General features: G+C 39.3%; 3 protein-coding genes across 14 annotated transcripts; 2 read left to right on the top strand and 1 right to left on the bottom strand.

Annotated features, from left to right (window-relative positions):
* Positions 1-1677: 1677 nt before the first annotated feature.
* On the bottom strand, positions 1678-6007 carry LOC140785107 (uncharacterized). 9 transcript variants are annotated; one of them, XR_012108377.1, is made up of 5 exons: positions 2840-6001; positions 2707-2732; positions 2437-2524; positions 2107-2195; positions 1678-1933 (listed from the first exon to the last, which is right to left on the bottom strand). XR_012108377.1 is itself a non-coding variant. In XM_073132842.1 (2 exons), exon 1 carries the CDS (start codon positions 5922-5924, stop codon positions 4716-4718), a length of 1209 nt encoding a protein of 402 aa, XP_072988943.1. In that variant the 5' UTR covers positions 5925-6007; the 3' UTR covers positions 1678-1933; positions 4711-4715. The 9 variants fall into 9 exon arrangements, 1 of the variants encoding a protein (XP_072988943.1); XR_012108376.1 differs by having other exon boundaries at positions 2707-6001; XR_012108375.1 differs by having other exon boundaries at positions 2437-2732.
* Positions 6008-8259: 2252 nt separating this feature from the next.
* On the top strand, positions 8260-11898 carry LOC140783338 (protein THYLAKOID ASSEMBLY 8-like, chloroplastic). 4 transcript variants are annotated; one of them, XM_073130203.1, is made up of 3 exons: positions 8260-8719; positions 9588-9978; positions 10679-11122. In XM_073130203.1, the coding sequence occupies exons 1-2, from the start codon at positions 8345-8347 to the stop codon at positions 9975-9977; spliced, it is 765 nt and encodes a 254-aa protein (XP_072986304.1). In that variant the 5' UTR covers positions 8260-8344; the 3' UTR covers position 9978; positions 10679-11122. The 4 variants fall into 4 exon arrangements, with proteins under 4 accessions (XP_072986304.1, XP_072986305.1, XP_072986307.1 ...); XM_073130204.1 differs by having other exon boundaries at positions 8271-8719; positions 10676-11122; XM_073130206.1 differs by lacking the exon at positions 10679-11122 and adding an exon at positions 11654-11898 and having other exon boundaries at positions 8282-8719.
* A 1902-nt stretch (positions 11899-13800) lies between these two features.
* Positions 13801-17606, top strand: LOC140784405 (probable proteasome inhibitor). The gene is made up of 9 exons (XM_073131803.1): positions 13801-14110; positions 14188-14374; positions 14464-14610; positions 15192-15266; positions 16442-16519; positions 16610-16641; positions 16723-16783; positions 16901-16978; positions 17292-17606. The coding sequence occupies exons 1-9, from the start codon at positions 13948-13950 to the stop codon at positions 17362-17364; spliced, it is 894 nt and encodes a 297-aa protein (XP_072987904.1). The 5' UTR covers positions 13801-13947; the 3' UTR covers positions 17365-17606.
* Positions 17607-19516: the final 1910 nt, after the last annotated feature.

Raw genomic sequence — 19516 nt, 5'->3', positions numbered from 1 at the left:
CACTCTGTGGAAAGCAAATATTGCATTTAATTAATCCTCACACCCACTGAGGTTCTTTGATCATTAGACAATAACAGCATGGTTGGTAGACCACCATGGCACCATCACTTAGTGGTGTCCCTAAAGTTTGACCATCTTTTTATGGGCAGCTAAGATCTAATGCCTATGGTTGGAAAGTTTTAAGACAGCTCCAAACCCATCTGCCCAGTCTATGCATGTTATTAATTATGCTGTAAAGTACAACGAAGATGACAACTTTATTGCCAAGCAAAGTAATAATATAAGTACCAAGTGAGATTCTCTAATTGCAATTGATACAAGGACAGTTTCATGCATGAGGCTGAGGAAAGTCACTTCCGCTTGCAGACTTTACAGTTTATACTGCGTGATACTGTGTGCCTGTGATCTGTAGTTCATGGCTACAGGATACACACTACTGCATCATGACAAGAGCTCAAGGCCAAAAAAAAAAAAAAAAAAAATATATATATATATATATATATATCGTATGCTAATACTCGAACAAGTACTGAGGTGGCATTTTTCCGATACTTAATATTTATATACTTGTCATTTAAATGGAACAGCTTAGACGAACCATTAACTTCATATTTATCATGCATTAGATAATCTGATACAGTCTCTCACGCGTAGAATATTTAAAGAGAAAAAAGTAATAAGACAATTCTTAGATTCCACTCATGCTTAAAGCTCAAGCTGAGGAGAAAAAAAATTAAGCCTAGACGCATGCATGACACCTACTGTAGCAGAGCCTAGAGAATTCAAGATGGCAAACGTAAATGAAGGTAAAATCTCACGCGTGAAAGATCAAAAAAATGTTCTTTTTTAAACTAAGACATTCTTAAACCACACTCAACTAGCTAGCTTGACAGATGACATAGATATATATATATATATATATATATATGTGTGTGTGAGTTTAAATTAAGAATAGTAGATTTGAGTCAATATGTTTTTAAAATGGAGGCCATGCTTCCAAAAGAGAGGAATTAATAGAAAGGACTGACCGTTGCTTGGGAGGGGAGAGAACACGACATGGGGTTTCGAGGAGTGGAGGTATGGGCGCAGTTGGAGTTGCCTCGAGATTCTCACACGTGCAGATGACGTAAACGTTGGCACGTGGGGAGTCGAGTCACTCTCTTGTGTCTCTCACCCCCCACTTCCCCACTTCCCCACTTTCCCTCGGTAATAAGTCGGAATCCTTATCCCAGCGGAGGAAGTGGGATTACTACGACAAGGGATTCTGTATTAATTTATGTGGTTGTTTTGGTCTACGGTTCTGTCGTGCAACCTAAGCTTGGAATCAACCAAGTTCTATTATTATATAATCTCTTTGGACAGAACACCAACACAAGGAATTCCACTTCAGCAAGTGGACTTCCTCTTTTGAAGCTTGGGAATTGGACTAAGAATTTTTTAAACCAAAGGTTGGAGCTGATCGAATGTTCCTATTGACCAAACTTAAGCTGGGCTACTGACATTGTGATTTGGGCCTTCCTTTGTTGGGCCTCATTATCAGATTGGAGTTCAATTTTCACAACGCCCACAGGGGGAGGATCTCCTCTCTTTCTCTCAAAGAAACGGCCCAGGCTAACCATATTCATAGTTTCATACTGTGAATTAAACTTAAAATGGTACTTTCGAAACTTCCAAGTATTATTGTAAAAAAAACTTGCCTTAGAAAATATTAACAATACCAAGTCGTTAAATAACAAACCAAACAAACTAATTCTCTAGGAAAAACAACGAGACATTATCACTGGCTACTGGAGGATTGCAAAGAACTTGGAGGTGCGTAGGAAGCTGCAATGGTTGCCCGCACCATTCTATTGTACTCATCCCTGTTCGTGCTGTAAAGTCTGGCGGCCTCTGGATTGACGGGTGAGTCTAGATTCGGACTGTCGAGCAATGCCTGCAAAAAGGAAAAAAAAAAAAATTAATGTCCTACTTTCTGTTCAAATTGTAGATGAGCAGATCGAACAACGTTTTCTACGCCCTGTTTTCATTTTCAACTCTAGTCCATCAACTTGGGCACACAGAGAGATATTAAACTTATAACTGATTCAATGAAAGTGATAGAAGTACCCGGATTGCTAAAAGAAGTTTTTGTGTTGAATATGCGGGGTTCCAATCTCCCTCAAAAAGATCCAAGCAGATACATCCATTTGGGTAGACTGCAGCACAGGATAATATCAATACTCAATATGCAACTACTTTGCAGCTAGACATATACCCAAATTATTCATGTGCGGAAGAACTGAATAAAACTGCATCCAAGCAAATTTTTTGGCACTCAAGATACTATGTCAGGCTTTATCTATATGAGCTTAATTCTGCGATACCAACTCTACGGTTCAAACTGTCTCACTAACATTAGTCAGATCAAGAAAAGATCGTGCATATAGGTAAACTCACAATTAGGGTGAAAGAGCCTGTCTTGAAATTTTAGTCATAGGACTTAAAGGATAATCCAGCGGGAAGGATATAGTCAACTCGAATCTACCTGCAGTAAATAGGGCATTAATTCTTAGGCGTCAATCTCAATTAGACAACCAGAGAAGTCAGCTAAAGAAAAAGTTGGTTAACAGATGAATATATCTTAGATATTATCAAAATGGCGTAAAAAGATGAATATATCTTAGATATTGTCAAAATGGTGTATGTAGACATAGTAACCTAACGTACCTCCCTCCCATGGGGTACCTTCCGGTCTGTGAAGGAAATTAACCAAGTATATATACGTATATTAGCAACCAAAGATGCATGAGAGAAGGCCCAAAAAAGAAAACAAAAATTTATAAAACAGATGCTTGATTACCCAAGTATAAAGGCATCCCATTCGAATAAATTGTCACCTCGTGGTCCACCGCCGATGCCCCACTCTGCTGCTAGCCTCATTCTTCAACCTTGTTGCCGCCGTCAATCTTTTCGCCATTATTATTACTTTTTCTAAAGAGAACTCTAAGAAAAAACAGATAGAGAACAATGCATCTCCACTGATGATTGTGCTACCACGTATTTGCAAGGTCAACTTGTGCTCTTATAAAAACAACTTCCCTGATTAAAAAGATATTATTTCTTATATTGTTTCTTCCATAAAGCAAAGATACAAAACCAATTTATCTTTTCAACAATCTTCCAAAGTAGACATTCCGCGGTCAAGTCTCAACTCAGACTGCTATGAAAAATACATAAATTACATTAGATAATAGAGATGTTGGTTTACATTGGAGTATTCATGAGGTTTTGCACGGCATATACATACCTACAAGTTCTAAATTACAGATTATTTTCACGTATCCTACGCCAGTTTGCCATAACCACATCAGATCAGCATAATGCACATGGTTTTCACTTGGTTTTGGAGATAATTTGAAAAAACAATCTTAATCCATACCCTAGGCCCCTCAAATCAATATTATTTATTAAACTATCAATGCACATGACTTTTTTTATCTTATTTTTAGTTAAAAATTATTATTATTATTATTATTATTATTATTATTATTATTTTGAAAGAGCAGGCATGAACTATATATTTTTTTGATAGTCAAATAGTAGTTAGACCCATTGGAAAGAAATGGGTGCGCACATATCGGGACTGGGTATAGGACAGGATGTCAGGGGCCGAGGGCATGGATTAAGACCATAAATGATAGCAAAATTTTTTATCCCTCTCTCAAATTGTCTATCTTGATCTGAAGATCGTAATTACTGTTTTTGCCAGTATTCTTTTCTTTAATTATGTCCGGTACTAATACCAGTTTCAACTTATTCTCCTGAGAGAATTAGGGAGGAGAGAGGTTCGTGTATTAGAGAGATAGAGAGGAGACAAAACGATCTAGGATTAGTTAAGGAAAGATTAAGTTCGTAAACAAATATAACCAAATATATTTAAATTTGAAAGTAAAGCAAATGACCTGGACTATAGATTACGCAAATCTAATCAAATTAAAATTAACTTCGAATCAGATTTAATTACATAATAATTTGAGTTAAATTTGATCTAAATCAAATGTTCTTTATTCATATATAAGCAACCAGAATAACCAATTTGGAAAAGGGAAGAGACATAGAAAATTGAGGATACAAGATATATAGATGTTGATAAAAATCTGATTTATTTTATTAAAGTAATTGGTATATAGATGGAAGGAATATTCATAAATGAAATAAAGTAATACCACTATGATAGGTCTCGTTTAATTGGTGTATAAGTTTTAAACGTAAAAATAAATTTATATATATATATTGGTAAAGAAAGAAGTATAATAATTTTATCACATACTCTCACTTGAGATAAATAAAAAAACGTGCCTAATTTAAAAATTATACATATATATTTTAAGAGAATGTGGTGTTTGATCCCAAATTAAAAAGGAAACTTATATATACGCACCAAATAAAAAAGTCTTAATTTTTTTATATTATAAAGTTTAAGGCACAGCAGATATATTCAAGCACAAAGAATGCTAACAACAATAGGTAAAGCCACGCAAAATCGAGGAGCTATTTCCTTTCTCTTTCTAACTTTTTCAAAATTCGAGAAGGAACAAGTATGGTGTTGCATCAAACCTACAACAATCCAATGATAACAAATTTAACTAACATGATACCATAACATTGGAAATTGGATTGACCTATTTATGAAGTGCCAGATAAACCGTAGAACTTCAGAGATAAGTTTACCTTTTTTATGTAGCCGAGCACTTCTCAGGCATCCTCAAACTCTTTCTCGAGTACTTATTCTTGCGTCCAAGCTCCACAAGCTTCGTAGCATCCTCCTCCCTCGATGCCTTAACCAGCGCATCTACGAGCGCCTGCAACACTGCGGCATCCATAAAGCACCTCCGGCTCATGCTATCAAAACAACACCTTACAGCCAGGTCGAGGTCCCCAGAATCACAAAGTGATGGAACCAGCGCCTCGTAGGTGCCCTTATTGGGAGCACAATCGTTCATCACCAAATCCAAGTAAACCCTCTTGGCCTCCTCCAAGTTTCCATCTGTAATATGCCCTCTGATCAGGGTATTGAAGGAAGAGGTATCCGGCTTTAGACCATCTTCCTTCATTTTCTGAACAAGTTCCACAGCTTCTGTCGCCTTCCCGTCTATAACCAACCCTCTTAATTTCGCATTGAAGCTCTTCACGTCCGGCGCCACATTATTCTCTCTCATTAAAGACCAGATCTTTTCCGCCTCTGAGAACCGCTGATTCTTGTAAAATCCATTGAGTAAAGTATTGAACGAGATTAAATTTGGTTCGATCTCGCACTTCTCCATGAGGGTCAGAACATCGAGTGCGGCATCAAGATCGGATTTTTCGCACAAAGCACGGATCAGGATATTGTAGGAGTAGACGTCTGGCACGATCGATGGGTCCTTCCTGGGGATTTCTTCGAATGCGACGGAGAGGGAATCGAAGTCGCAGGCGTCAGCGTAGGCGGTGAGGAGGGCGTTGAGGGACTTGACGGTGCGGGGGCAGCCGAGGGCTGGAAGTTGGTCGAAGGTGGCGGCGGCATGGGAGGGCATGCCGACTTTGCCGTATAGGGAGATGATACGGACGGCGAAGCCCTCGTGGGAGAGGTCGGAGGGAAAGAGCTTCTGGGACTCGAGGACGGCCTCGACGGCGTCCCGGCGTCCGGCACCGGCCAGACGGCGTACGGATACTTCGTATATGCGGTGGCGGCAGCGGAATCGGGGGGAGGAGGAGGCCGATATGAAGCCTGCGGCGAGCTTATCCGGGTCGCTCTCCTTGAAGAGGGCATTGATGGTTGCTTTGAGGGTCTTTGGGTATGTCGGGTTAGGGTTAGGGCTAGGGCTAGGATTCGGGGAGACGGATGAGGTGAGGAGGCGGGAGAGGAGGAGGCGGGGAAGGCGGAAAAGGCGATAGGAGGCGGGCATGGTTTTGGTTTTCGCTCAAGCGAAGAGTAGGGGTTTTGGGGAACTGTACTTACTGGGGTTCTTAATCAAAATTTGGGTATGGAACTATAAAGGTTAGAATTATAATATATATATATATATATATATATATATACACACACACACAACTAATAAGATGGTGTGCGCCTCCAATGAGATGGACCAGGACAGATTCCAGTAGGTTAACTAACAATATTGAATACTTCATGAAAAATTTGTGAAATTCATGATCAAGGGAATGCATAATAATCATGAACAACGATTTTGGTGCCATAATGACATGATCTGCGAGAATTTATCGCAGCCGCCACCATTTTTTTTTGTTGCGAAAAAAGCCTTCTTCATCGTTATTGAAGGAAAAAAAACATAACAGAATTCAGTGCTTTAGCAGCCAATATCTGCTTGCCAAGTACACAGTTGGGATGTAATTATCACTTCCATAGGCGATTGGTTTTAACAACCCTTCCTGTCAAAAAGTAAAAGAAACTGCCCTGACACACTTTACTTATCTCCTCTACTAATCCTACTTTGGACTTCACTTAATTACTTTCAGAGTAAACAAAACAACGGGTCCTCTGCAGCCCAGGTTATACATCTTGCAAAGTGGCATAGCTCCAAGAACAACTTGTATACCTGTTTGTGCAAAAAACTACTATTTGGTTTACATAAAATTTGCATTTTATCTTACATTAACCAAGTAACTAATTGGGTAGACCAAAACTAATCTCTAACAACAAAGTTGGCTCCCGCTTAACCAGCTCCAGAAAAGAGAAGCAAAAGGGAATAGTACGTACGACCTCACAGTCCTTATGCTACAATGCCATGAGATTCCTTGGCTTCTTCTCTCCTATAACAATATCTCTGCCCCCATGAGAGAGAGAGAGAGAGAGAGAGAGAGAGAGAGAGAGAGAGAGAGAGAGAGAGAGAGAGAGAGAGAGAGAGAGAGAGAGAGAGAGAGAGAGAGAGAGAGAGAGAGTGAAGAGCTTTCTGTATTCCGAGGAAGCTCTGCTCCTCCAATGCCTCGCCTCTGCTCTAGAGATCGCGTTGTCAGGCAGCTCCCAGAAGCTGAAGGGGTCGACTTCGTCGACTTGGTGCTCGACATGTGCGACGAAGGTAAAGAATTCGTCAAGCCGGAGGTGATGGAGATGTGCGAGGAGAAGTACAAGTCCAAGAACCTTGCTGCAGAGAGGAGGAGGAGGAGCAAGCTCAACAACATGATCTTGTCTCTGAGAGCTCTAGTGCCTACAATTACAAAGGCAATAACTTTAAGCGTTTTTATGCATCAATCTCATGTTTAAATCCCTCTCATGCATAGCTTTAGATTCCAAGATGATAATTTTCCAACTTCCTTATAGCTAGCTGATCATGAATTGCTTGATGTTGCTAGATGAGCAAGGAATCGACCCTCGTCGACGCGATCGACCACATCAGGATGCTCGAGAAGCAAGTACTTGACCTGCAGACGGAGCTCTCAGAAGTAAAAGAAGAGGAGGGAGAGAAGCAACGAGGTGCATCAACCACTGACACCATGGTTCCACCTGAGACTGTCCAATGTCAGGTATTCTCATGTCAAATTATTCATTTATGATTTCTTGGTTATGTTCATCTAGCTTTTGTATCACAACAGGGAGAGGTTGAATTGAATCCTATGGGGCCAAACGAGTACCAACTGAAGATTGTCTACAAGAACAACGTTGGCCAATTCACCAAAGTGCTAGAAGCCTTGCGAAGCTTCAACGTGGAAGTGACTAATATAAGTTATGTAACTGTCTGTGGTTTCTCCAAGAGTGTGTTCTGTATTGAAGTGAGTGCTACCGGCCTAAAGATGCTTTGTTCTATAAGATAATTTATTCCTTTGCAACGAACTGCAAACCAATTTTAATTCCTTGTTTCTTTGTGTAGGTGAAGGATGACCAGGAGATCTCAATGATTGGATTAAGAAAGGTTTTGTTATCATCTGTGAAAGCCTCTGAAAATTAACCAACTATTTTATAGACTTGGGTTTGCAGTCAGCAATTTTAGTATATCATTTGGATGTATGAACAGTGTATCAGCACCTAAAATTGTTCAACTTATTTGTTGTCCAATTTATGCAAATTAGATAAAAATTTGTGGATGCTAAAATTACGCTTCAGCTTTTTAATCATGCATCACATATTTTCATGCCATATCCTAATTTTCATTTAATAGGAATATATAAGTTTTTGATAGGCACTTTCTTGCAAATAATCTTCACCCGATCCAACGGTCTAAAACGATCGCGTATTTTGCCCCTAGTTCTCTCTACAACAAGAGATTCCATATAAGATTTACACACAAATACTCGTCGGCTTCTGTAGCTCAAGGGTTTTACTTTTGAGCAGCGAGCGAGAGGTTTAACCATCTCCTTCCTTCCTCCTCCGATGGCGATCCGAGCTTTCCTATCGAGAACGCCCAAATTCTCCTCGTCAATTCTTCGAATCCTCACCAATCGACTGCATCTACCCTCTTCCCCCTTCCAGTTCCAGAACCCAATTCGAGAATCGCGACAAATCCAGCCCAGTTTCGAGTTCGGGCGCTTCTTCCACGACGGGAGGCCGAGAGGACCACTTTGGAGGGGAAAGAAGTTGATAGGTAAGGAGGCTCTTTTCGTGATTTTGGGATTGAAGAGATTCAAGGATGATGAGGAGAAGCTAGAGAAGTTTATCAAATCGCACGTCCGGAGGCTGCTAAAGATGGACAAGATTGCCGTGCTCGCCGAGTTGGAGCGGCAGGAGGAGGTGGAGTTGGCGCTCAAGGTATGATTTTTATGATGCATATGGGATTTTACGGCGGCTTTCTGATTTGGATATCTCGTGAAATTGATTAATTTTACTTTAGATTTTAGAGCTGGAGTTAATTGATGGAATGCTCGTCTGTATCACATTTCCTGTCTAAATTGAACTACTTTAGATTTGTATTTAGTGTTTGTGACCTTCTAGTTATCATAATTGATAAATTTTGGGTGAAGAACTGTATAACATATCCTGTATTGGTAATCAGGGATATTAATGTGGCATGGAAACATTAAAGCTTAAAAGTTGGAGGAAGTTTAAAATTCAAAATACAATTGAATAGGTACTTCTGAAGGAGATTCCTTTTAGTGCTCTTATTCGTTACTTGTTTCCCTTGGTTATTTAGGAGATGAGAGAATCATTCTTACCTCTAATATAAGGGAATCAAGCTTTTTCTGACTGCATCTAATGTTGGTTCTTGTAAGCAGAATCTCTTGGTGTTTGCGAAGAACAGACTTCACTAGTAGTGATCCACCACCTAATGATCTATTTATATCCTGAATTTTAGTAATATTGTTTGCTTCCAGTTGTTTCATTTTGTATTTAGGTCATAACTGAAACATAACGAATAAATGTAATTTTCTATTTCTATCTCCCAGAGCATTGCTTATGTTTGATGACTGATGATCTCTTAGTATGTCCTAGAATACTACTGCAAGATATATCAATGCATATTAATATGTACGAGTGCCATGCTATTTTGTAGTCTATATTCTTGCATTTCTTTTTGGCTGGTGATTACTAGCTTACATATAGGGTGCCTTCTTGGTTTTCTCTTTTCAAATTTGTCAAAATGACTATAGAATGGTTTCTGTTTTTTTCCCTTTCCTAGATGTTCAAGATTATACAAAAGGAGGACTGGTATAAACCAGATATATACTTATACAAAGATTTGATTGTTGCTTTGGCAAGGAGTAAAAAGATGGAAGAGGCAATGCAAGTGTGGGAAAGCATGAAAAAAGAGGAACTGTTTCCTGATTCACAAACATATGCTGAAGTTATTAGGGGGTTCCTGAGATATGGATCACCATCAGATGCAATGAATATCTACGAGGATATGAAGAAATCTCCTGATCCTCCAGAGGAATTGCCCTTTAGGATATTGTTGAAGGGGCTTTTACCACACCCACTTCTGCGGAATAGGGTGAAACAAGATTTTGAGGAGTTATTTCCAGAGCGGCATATTTACGATCCCCCTGAAGAGATCTTTGGTATGAGATAAGGTATGTTCTATTTACCCCATCTAATTCAATTTAATATCTTCTACTGATAGTTTCGGAACAGATTGTCATATTTTCTCTAGTTAATTTTGAGCGCAGCTAATACGCATTGATATAGCAGTATTATTGATATAGTCTTCTGAGCTCCGTGGCGATCAATTATAGGCTCTGATTTCATGTACCATGTTATCAATAACTTCATTCTGTAGAACCCAATGACCATTTTTTTTCTTGAGTTAGTTGACCTAATGAAGCATAATTAAGATTATTAAGATAAACCGTGATCAAGCTCTAATTTCTGATACCTTTGCATTTCTGTCACTATCAATGGCACCAAATATTGGATCATAATTCAAAATATGAACTTTTTGCAATACCAGAAAGCCATTTTTGTTAGGGCTTTTTCTAATGATGAATGGTACCATAACATTTTTGTCACGGGATGACCTTCTTATCACTTTAAAATTTTAAAATTCAAAGTCAACTTTTCTGTGCCAAGAAGTCTTCTATAATTTTTACTAATAATGTTGTTAGACTGTACAAATTTGCACCTGTCTCTCTAGCATGTTTTGTAGCAGAACTTTATAGGGATCAGAGTATTCTAGTTCATAGTAATTTCATTTACTTTCTTACAAATGTGGTATAGTACGTTAGCTCCCTCTTAGAAGGAAATTTTCAGGTTTGTTTCACTTTCTTGTAGCAGGATGTGAATTTCCCCTTTCAGGATCAGATTGTCATGTTGTAAAACGATTCAACAATTGCAGAAGCACTAGATCAAGATAATACTCAAAGGGAATATTAATGTGGTAACATCTGAGAAATATTTTGATGTCCAGAGAGTATTATTCCCCTGAAAAATGCTTTTGGGTCAAACCAGTTTGATCAAGTTCTTGCTGTCTTCTATTGAACCAAATATATGACAGCTGAGTGACAACTCTACAGCTCCAGAGAGAAGAACGGGGCGATCATTAGAGTGGCAGCTCATGATCTGCTTCATCCATTATTTTGAAATTTGGTTTTAAATGAGCTTTGATATCTCTGTCCTGAGTCCTGACTTGTAGAATCTTGGGAATTTTTATTGTTTTAAAACAATCCTCTGCAGTAATATTTCTGCCCAAAATCTTGCTCTATGGGGATTCATCTCTCACATTTCCTGAATGATGCATATATTTTCATTAACTTCTCACTTACATGAAGGACGACAATTGTGCTTCTCATACTCGAACTCCAGTGATCATAAACAACTACATATACAAAGTGATTTTAGTAATTTCTCTTGATGTTCTTATATTAGTCGAGACACAGATTCTGTTGAGAGGTTTAGAGTTTTGACTCCACGTAGCAACGTTTATGCTTTAATTATAACAGATCTCTTAAGCCAGTAACTATTGGATAGCTAATCAAGATATCCAGTAAAAATTGAACACATTGATGGATTCAATTGTTCCCAAGTAACAAAAAAACTGTTTGTTTGAAATCCATTTGCCGATTGATTCAGGGACTACCCCTATAAAACCAATCCAATAAATAGTATCTATGATTTGGATGGACCCTCATCTTAAGAGGATATAGCTGTTCTTCTCTCTGCCATTTGTAGTACAACAGGTGTCATTTGTATTAATGCATTCCTATCATAGAAAGCAATCAATCTGACTAACCTATCAAACAAACCGTGCAGATGCATGGTACACCCACATGCGATGGGCCTCAAAAATCTGGACTGAAATCTTCCACCACCTACCAATGGAAGAATGCCTCTACCTGCCTTGCATTAATTGCAAACAAGGAAGCTCTTTGATTACTAGTAATCTCATTAGGCATTCCTCATGACTCATCCTTATATAAAGGCTACTTAGCTTCCTATATCTTGTACTATCTATTCAAAAGTTCCAATCATTTGGAGGCACTCTCTAATCTCTCTCAGATTTTGATGTCACGCTCTATGGTTCGTGTTGTCTTCTTTCTTTTCATAGTTTGTTATCTCCTGATGACTCTAGCTCTAGCTCGAAAGTTTCCGGTCAAAGCTGAGCTTATCGTGGCTAATTCGCCTTCCTCCGGCTTGCCTCCGGTAGGAGCCGGGCCAGCACTTGCTGCGTCAACGGAGAATAAACTTCATCAAAGACCTCATGTCTTTGACAAGTCGATCGCCGGGGCTGAAGTGATCGTTGGTGGACTTGTCACGGCTATCCTCGCAACAGTTTTCTGCTACATTCGTGTTACTAGGCAAAGATCAGAAGAATACAAGTCGTGAAACTTATGTAACTCTCTTCTCACTGTTGCTCTGTATCAATACTTAATCCAAGTCAGAGAGATTGTACAGAATTCCCGCTTTTATGAGAGAAGAAGAAGAAGAAGAAGAAGAAGAAGAAGAAATCGAATTAGAGATGAATGTGAAGTTTATGTAAATATTTCTCATTACTTTGTCCTTCTTTTCGCATGATATCGAGAATTTCTTCTATGAAAGAGATGCGGCATTTAAGAAGTTTAGACATCTCGAATGGAGAGATCCCTATTGTTGGCCTCTCTCATACCTGGCTGGAGAAGGTCCCAATTAAACTCATCGTGTTTATTTGTAATGGGCCCGCTTAGACCTAGAGGCATGGGATGAGTCGCAAATGCCCATACGTGTGCCGAATCTTTGTCACACTTACTTTATGGCCAATTTTATCACATCTGGTTGGGACCAGAACTTGATCTGACCCCACCTCAGAAGAACTGAAAAGGAGAGGATATTTTGCAAATAACCACCTGGTTTTGCATATTTACACAAGTCCTTTTCTTTCATGCAAAACTATCATCTCTAACTACCCTATAAATAATAATTTTCTATAATTTTTTTTTTTACCAAAAGAATACTTTCATAATATTCATACGGAGGTGGTTCCTTACAAATATAACTTTTAACAGAAGGAGGTTTTCTATAATATGTCTAAAATCTAGGAGGTTATTTGCATAAATACCAAGAAGAAAGTCATGTCACTTCAAGTTATGTGTCTGCAATGCATGCATAGCTGGAGATGGCTTTCTTGTGATGCCAAATGATTGAGTTCGTATCAATTAGACGTGCCATTTGCTATTATGTTTGAGCGATGGCCAATGGGTGGTGAGTTGGGTATTTCAAAATAAGCCACTTGGGTTTTGGAACTGATGTGCGTGTTTTATTGAATAGAGACATTAAAGTCACTGGAATCACTGGCATTAATTGTTGATGGCTCACACCCAAAATCTCCAAGCCCATACATTCGCAATAACTACTTGCGATGCCAATTACTAATCCACAAGCGAAGTGGCCATATCACGCTCAGGAAAAGCTATAGATGAGATGGCAACAAGTTGAAATAGAGCTGGATACTATAAGATCCCAATATTAAGCTTGAGTAGACTTTGATCTTAAGCTCAATATTTGTGTGTGCCGACTGCCATAATCCAGCCAACTCGATCAACATTTTTTATCATTTGAAATGCATGATTAGTGGGGTCCTTTAATTAATTTGCAGGGGGCCCACACCCACAATATTCTGAAGAATTATGGGCCAGACTTTATTGTAGTATCTCTCAGTGCAAGTGCAAGACTATGAACATTCTTATCTTGTTATTAAGAGGAGACACAGCAGGGTAAGGGCCCGCCCATCTTTCCAAGTGAGCCCATGGTTTGCTTTCCAAGCATCCATCTCGGCCTTAAATCTCGCTGATAGGGATCCGATTACACATTTGGATAAACCGATCCGAATCCATTTAGTTCGGTATTTATTAAATGGGTCGGGTTTAATTTGATAAATTTAAATAAAATTACTGAATCCCATTTTTATTGGCTTATATAACTAGTATTAACACGGGAGCCCGCGAGACGTAGCAAACCGCCTTTCGCGAAGTAGCAGAGCGGCCGTCAATTCGAGAAGGTATCCACGAAAATAGAGAAATTGAAGGGAAGAGTCCATTCCAAACCCTCGGGCAGCGATCTTAGATCGAGCGATGGCCACCGAGAACTCGGTAACAGCAGTCATTAGGGCTTCGCGCCCTTCCTTCCGAAAACCTCACGACAAGATCGCCTTCGCCGTTCACTCCTCCTTCCTCCCCGCCGGATACTCCCTCGTCGCCACCGGACGCAACGCCTTCTCCGACAACTCCCAAATTGGTTCGTAGTCTTGCCTTCCTAATCCCTTTACCTCTTCGAAATTTGCTAGTCTTATGGCCAAATTTGTTGTAATTTAGGCGAGGAGGAAGTTAGCGTCGATGGGTGGAACGAGATGGAAGATAGATACGGTTTCGTGTATTACAAGGATGATAAGGGCGTGAAAAAGAGAGTCATGGTCAACTGCCTCGTGATTGGGGATATGCTTGAGGTCGATGTGCTGGATCTGGAAGGAGAGCTGAAGGAACCCTTTCATCTCCAAATTAAGTATGGGCTTCTTTTGATTTCTTGTAAGAGATCTTTTTTGTTTGTTTGTTATGATTAGCAAGTTTACTGCGGCTGCTAATGGGTTGCAGTGTGAAGGATTACTTGCCGGATGATGGTGATCAGCCGAGAAATTATGGAAATATGTACAAGAATTTAAAGGGACTAGTCCATAGTTTGAACTCTGGTGTTTTGGATAAATTGGAGCGCAAGGTTGAGAGCACTTCATCAACACGGGGGTCTGTTGAATTCTAATTTTGATTTCCTCTTTTTGATTTAGAAACCTTAGCAGTATTTTATTGTTACTGACAATATTATGATTGCGTATTGTTTATCATGCTTGACTAGAGTTTGTCCTTAAAAAAAACTTGGTCCTGATTGACAAGCTCGTAACAAACAATGTTTTTTCTTCTCCTTTTAGCCAAGTAGAGCAGATTTCTGCAAATTATTTTGTTAAAGGGGAATTTGTTTACTTTCAAGTACCTTCAACATGGTGCTGCCTTAAATAATAGCTGAATTTTAATATGCTTCTACTACATGTAGGCTATTGTAGTAACTAGTAATAATACTACAATTTTGTTTAAAAAGTCTGGATAAGAGGAAAACAGTCCATATACTGACAAATTCACATGCTCCATCATTTAATGCTGTTGAAGTTTCTGGTCGATTTCTCCTTTTTTATGGTTTCAGTTTAAATGTTCCATTGAACTACGGGATTTGTGGTTGTATTTGGTTCTACTACATTTATACGAAAATTCATAATCATTTTGTAAGCTACATTGCAAGGTTGTTATACCTTTTAATTTATGCTCCTTTGCAGTTATGAAGTGCCTAGAGTGAGCACTGCTGAACCTGTTGTGGGAATTCCAGTCGAGCATCAACCTCAACCTTCACGGTACGTGTGTTGGTGTTTGCATTTTTCTTAGTATGACTAATCAGCTAGAGCTTTGAAGTTATATAAGGTATTTGTTGTCAGATTCTTTGGGGCATATCTCAGCCCGTAATTTGGTTGATATTAGGAATTACTATTCTAGTTCAATTCTCTATTAACTTTCTTTATGAAGGAGGGCTATGATTATCTCCTTTAGCTTGCTTGTGCCTGATCTGTGGCTTTGCCTAGTTGCAGCTTTTGCAATCTTTGAATCGAATACCCCATTATATTTCTCCCTGGGGTTACTTCTTATCTCCTGAAATCTTTTCATGGTGCTTGGTGCATTATAAGAAATTATTAACAATTTAGTTTGGTCTCCTAGATAAAAAAAAATACGGTGCCTTGACAAGGCAATTAATGCCGTATGCTAAAATAGGAGGTTGGCAATGAGTGCGCTTGGTTTTGGGCGTAGAATGATGCCTTTTGGGGTTATTGGTGTTTATTTCTTTTTTCCCTGAGATAATGGAAGTCTAATGTTCTATTCTGTTTTCATGGCTTTTATCTTTCTTTATTAAAGCAACAGTGAGCCTGAGATCTTGACTTTCACAAGCTATATATCCTACATGAATTTTTCTCGAGTCTCAATGTTCATCTATAGTTTTTTTTAATCTACTCCTTCACTATTGTTGTTTCTCACTTTCTTGTTGACTGCTTTTGTCCAGTTTTTATGTGTCATATCCTTGTGCAGTTATGTCCTTCTATAGTTGACATGAATCCTTTCTTGACTCTCGACATTCGTCTATAGTTATTTAATCTATTCTTTCACTATTGCTGTTTCTAACTTTGTTGTTTAATGCTTTTGTCCAGTTTTCATGTGTCATATCCTTATGTCCTTATTGCTTAAGTTCAGTTGGATGTCTCCCCAACTTCCAAGGTTAATATATGGCCGAGTAATGAGGATATCTTCATTCTTCTGTTTTGACGCATAGGAGGCTTTTACCACATTTCACCTGCTAACAACTCAGCCCTTCACCTATTTAAATAATATTCATATCTTATCTACTTTATACATTTGGATGCTAGGATTCTAATACTCCTTTTCTACATTTTAGTTAGTGTTAGCCCTTATTTGATTCCTTTGGAAAAACTATTGACTTCTGTAATCTGTATTCATATGGCTTGTCATCTTTTATCTGTAGACTCGTTTATCCTCCAATTTCACCAATTGACTACAATGATGTCTACCCCGGACCTCCTGCTGGCTTTTTCCCTCATAGGTCTGTCTCTGATGCTGCCACCTCTATTCTAGTTCATCTACTGCAAGTCAATTTGATGGATATCTTATTATTGTTTCACGTTCTTTTCAGGGGCACTGGAAGTGGTGGCAGCATGCTTGTTGGTAGTTATTTAAATTTTCTTAAAGTTATTTGGACATATTTATAATTATATGTTGATGTTTGAACTTACTATCATGAAACAGGGCCAAATGATCCACGCTTCTTTCCTCCCGGCGAACGCCCTGATACTCTTGGTGGACTCCCGTCAGTAAACATTGTCTCTCTATTATCAAGAGCGTAGAGCTAGTAGAGCTGCTCATTTTTTACCCTCATCTACTAAGTTGATTTTATTGAACTACTAATGCATGTAAATTGATACAGGGGTCTGCCGCCTGGTGCACGTTTTGATCCTATTGGTCCTCCTGATGTTCCAGGCTTTGAGCCTTCTCGTTTTGTCAGGTACACAAAACTACTTTAGCCTCACAGTGTTACAAAACCTGTTGGTCTTTTTAGCAAGTAAAAGAGAGACTATAACAGCCTAGTACAATGTTTGACTGTTTAAATTCTCCATTTTTTTTTGCTTTCTGTATGTGCTTAATGCAGAGTGCATCTGCCCTCCATAAACCCACATTGTAATACCTGTATTTGCATTTTGAACTTGCTTCTAATATATAGTTTAAATTTCCTCTCTTCTAGTTTTTGTTCCTGTATGTTTGATACAACTTTGCTACAAGTCTCTGATTCATTTTTTTATATGGAACATTCTGAGCAGGCGTCAAAGGCGACCAGGAGATAATACTCATCCAGACCTTGAGTTCTTTCGGCAAGGGCCTGATTTTATATAGACGTTGAGTTCTTTCAGCAAGGGCCTGAGTTCATATAGACGTCACGGCAGATGCATGCGTGCTTTTGTTCAGTTCTTTTTGAATGTTTTTTTCCAGTTACTGTATATGTTTCACAGAGATTTGTGTCGGTAGACTGTTGTCTCCTTAGGACTACACTTATATATAAGTACAGTTCTTCTAATGTAGTTTTAACTCAAGTAATCCTTCTATTCAAGTACTACTTATGTTATGCTGTTTACTTATTTGTATGACCGTCTTCTACCCTTATATGAGGCTTACTGGAAATTGGATTAGACTTTAATGAGCTTTGCTATATCGGAGTTTTCAGTCTCGAGTAGAAGATATCTATTACCATTTACCAGCAAGGTTTTTTTGTTTTTTTCTGTAGAGTTATCTGTATGAACACAACGGCAATGGAGATTACTGAGAGAAAAATGAGAAATCTTCACGTGTTGGAAGTAACATGTACGCGTATCCCCATCTCTTACTAATTGAAAAGACAACGACACCGAATTTTTCAACCCCAAATACTCAATCCAGCACGGTTAAAGTAATTGCATATATCTTAAAAGATAAGGGGCCTGAAAGCTGTTACGACCTTATTCAGAAATACGAGATAGCAGTTTGCATCTTCTCAGGAGAAGCTGCCCTTCCCATTCCTACGCCTATTAATGTTGAAGTTATCACAGCGGTTGAGTCGAACGCTTCTGCATCCCTTGACGTTGACGCCATCGCATCGATTAATGTACACATTGGCCTCCCCCTCAACTTCGACGTCATCCACTTTGGCGATATTAATCGTCACATTGCTACCACCAACTATATCGATGGTGCCATCTCCTATCAGTATGCCAAAGACACCATTATCAACTTGCCTCAATGCCAATATGTTGCAATGCTCGCATCTAATAGCCAAGCGACAAGGATCAACCCACAAGCACTCTTTGTCACATTTTGGGCACACCAACTTGGGTTGTGGTGATGAACTGGGTTCAGGACCAGACTCTTTAGCCTCTGATTTTTGACCAGATTCAGGTTGAGGACGAGAAGTAGCACTAGATTGGGGTGCAGAACCAGAATTAACTTGTCCACTATCTGACTTAGCAACCCATTTGGCTCGCGGGAAACCAGAATTCGAATGAGCAGCAGTCGAACGCTTCTTGCTCTGGCCGTTTCTTCCAGGTGAAAGCCTCTGATTAGCTCCAGATTGGGTAGTAGAAGGGAAACTAGAGCCCTGAGGATTACTCGTGCTTGCCTTCGGAGTCGAGCCACTACTTGGTTTTTGCGACGAGACATTATTGTCAAATGTAGCATCTGATTTAGCACTAGATTCTGGAGGACCACCAGAATTATGGTGAGAATTCTTTGAACTTGCTTCATATTTGATATCTTGGTTTTCCTGATTCGAGCAGCTATTTGGTTGTTTAGGTGAAACGTGATCATCACTAGATTGGGCATTTGACTTAGTATCCGATTCCTTGCGAGAACAACCGGAGCCATTTCCTTGATTAGCTCCACACTGAGTAGTAGAAGAGTCACAAGAGCCCTGAGGACTACGCTTCGTTGCCTTTGGAGTTGAGCCACCATTTCGTTGCTGCGACGAGACCTTGTCGGCAGATTTAGTATCCGATTTAGCACTAGATTCTGGAGGAGGATCAGAGTTACGGCGAGAATTCTTTGAACTTGCTTCAGATTTCGTATTTGGGTTCTGCTGATTGGAGCCGCTGTTTGGCTGTTTAGATGAAACGTCATCACTGGATTGGGCATTTGGCTTAGTATCCGATTCCTTGCGAGAACAATCAGCGCCATCAGTTGGAGAATTCGCGCTCTCCTTCGGATTCGCTCTTTCAGTATTGCCAGATTGAGCATCTGATCTAGTACTCGATTCCTTAGGAGTAAAACCGTAGCTAGCATTCGATGAGGTAAAAGAACTATCACTATTACTCCTGCTACTACTACCACCACCAGAGCCATATGTTGAAGATCTTGAAGTAGAATCATTCTGACCCCTTGTGCTCTCCTTCTTAATCGGAGCATCATCTGAAGAAAACCAAGATGGCTGTTTCACTTGGACATTAAATCGAACAGGTCGCGGACAATAACTGAACTCCTCCGAGAGCACGCTCCACGCCTCGTTCACAAGCTTAAACGC

This window comes from Typha latifolia, chromosome 3 (genome assembly GCF_019914945.1).
Source record: "Typha latifolia isolate L0001 chromosome 3, TyphaL0001v2, whole genome shotgun sequence".
Lineage (NCBI taxonomy): Eukaryota > Viridiplantae > Streptophyta > Magnoliopsida > Poales > Typhaceae > Typha > Typha latifolia.
This window is presented reverse-complemented; position numbering and strand designations above follow the sequence as displayed.

Bases quoted from the DNA above. Each gene is read 5' to 3' on its own strand.
- LOC140783338 (XM_073130206.1), top strand. From the start codon at position 8,345: ATGGCGATCCGAGCTTTCCTATCGAGAACGCCCAAATTCTCCTCGTCA. The intron at 8,720-9,587 runs GTATGATTTTTA...TCCCTTTCCTAG, and splicing joins AGGTGGAGTTGGCGCTCAAG to ATGTTCAAGATTATACAAAA.
- LOC140784405 (XM_073131803.1), top strand. From the start codon at position 13,948: ATGGCCACCGAGAACTCGGTAACAGCAGTCATTAGGGCTTCGCGCCCT. The intron at 14,375-14,463 runs GTATGGGCTTCT...AATGGGTTGCAG, and splicing joins CCCTTTCATCTCCAAATTAA to TGTGAAGGATTACTTGCCGG. The intron at 16,520-16,609 runs GTCTGTCTCTGA...CGTTCTTTTCAG, and splicing joins GCTGGCTTTTTCCCTCATAG to GGGCACTGGAAGTGGTGGCA.
- LOC140785107 (XM_073132842.1), bottom strand. From the start codon at position 5,924: ATGCCCGCCTCCTATCGCCTTTTCCGCCTTCCCCGCCTCCTCCTCTCC.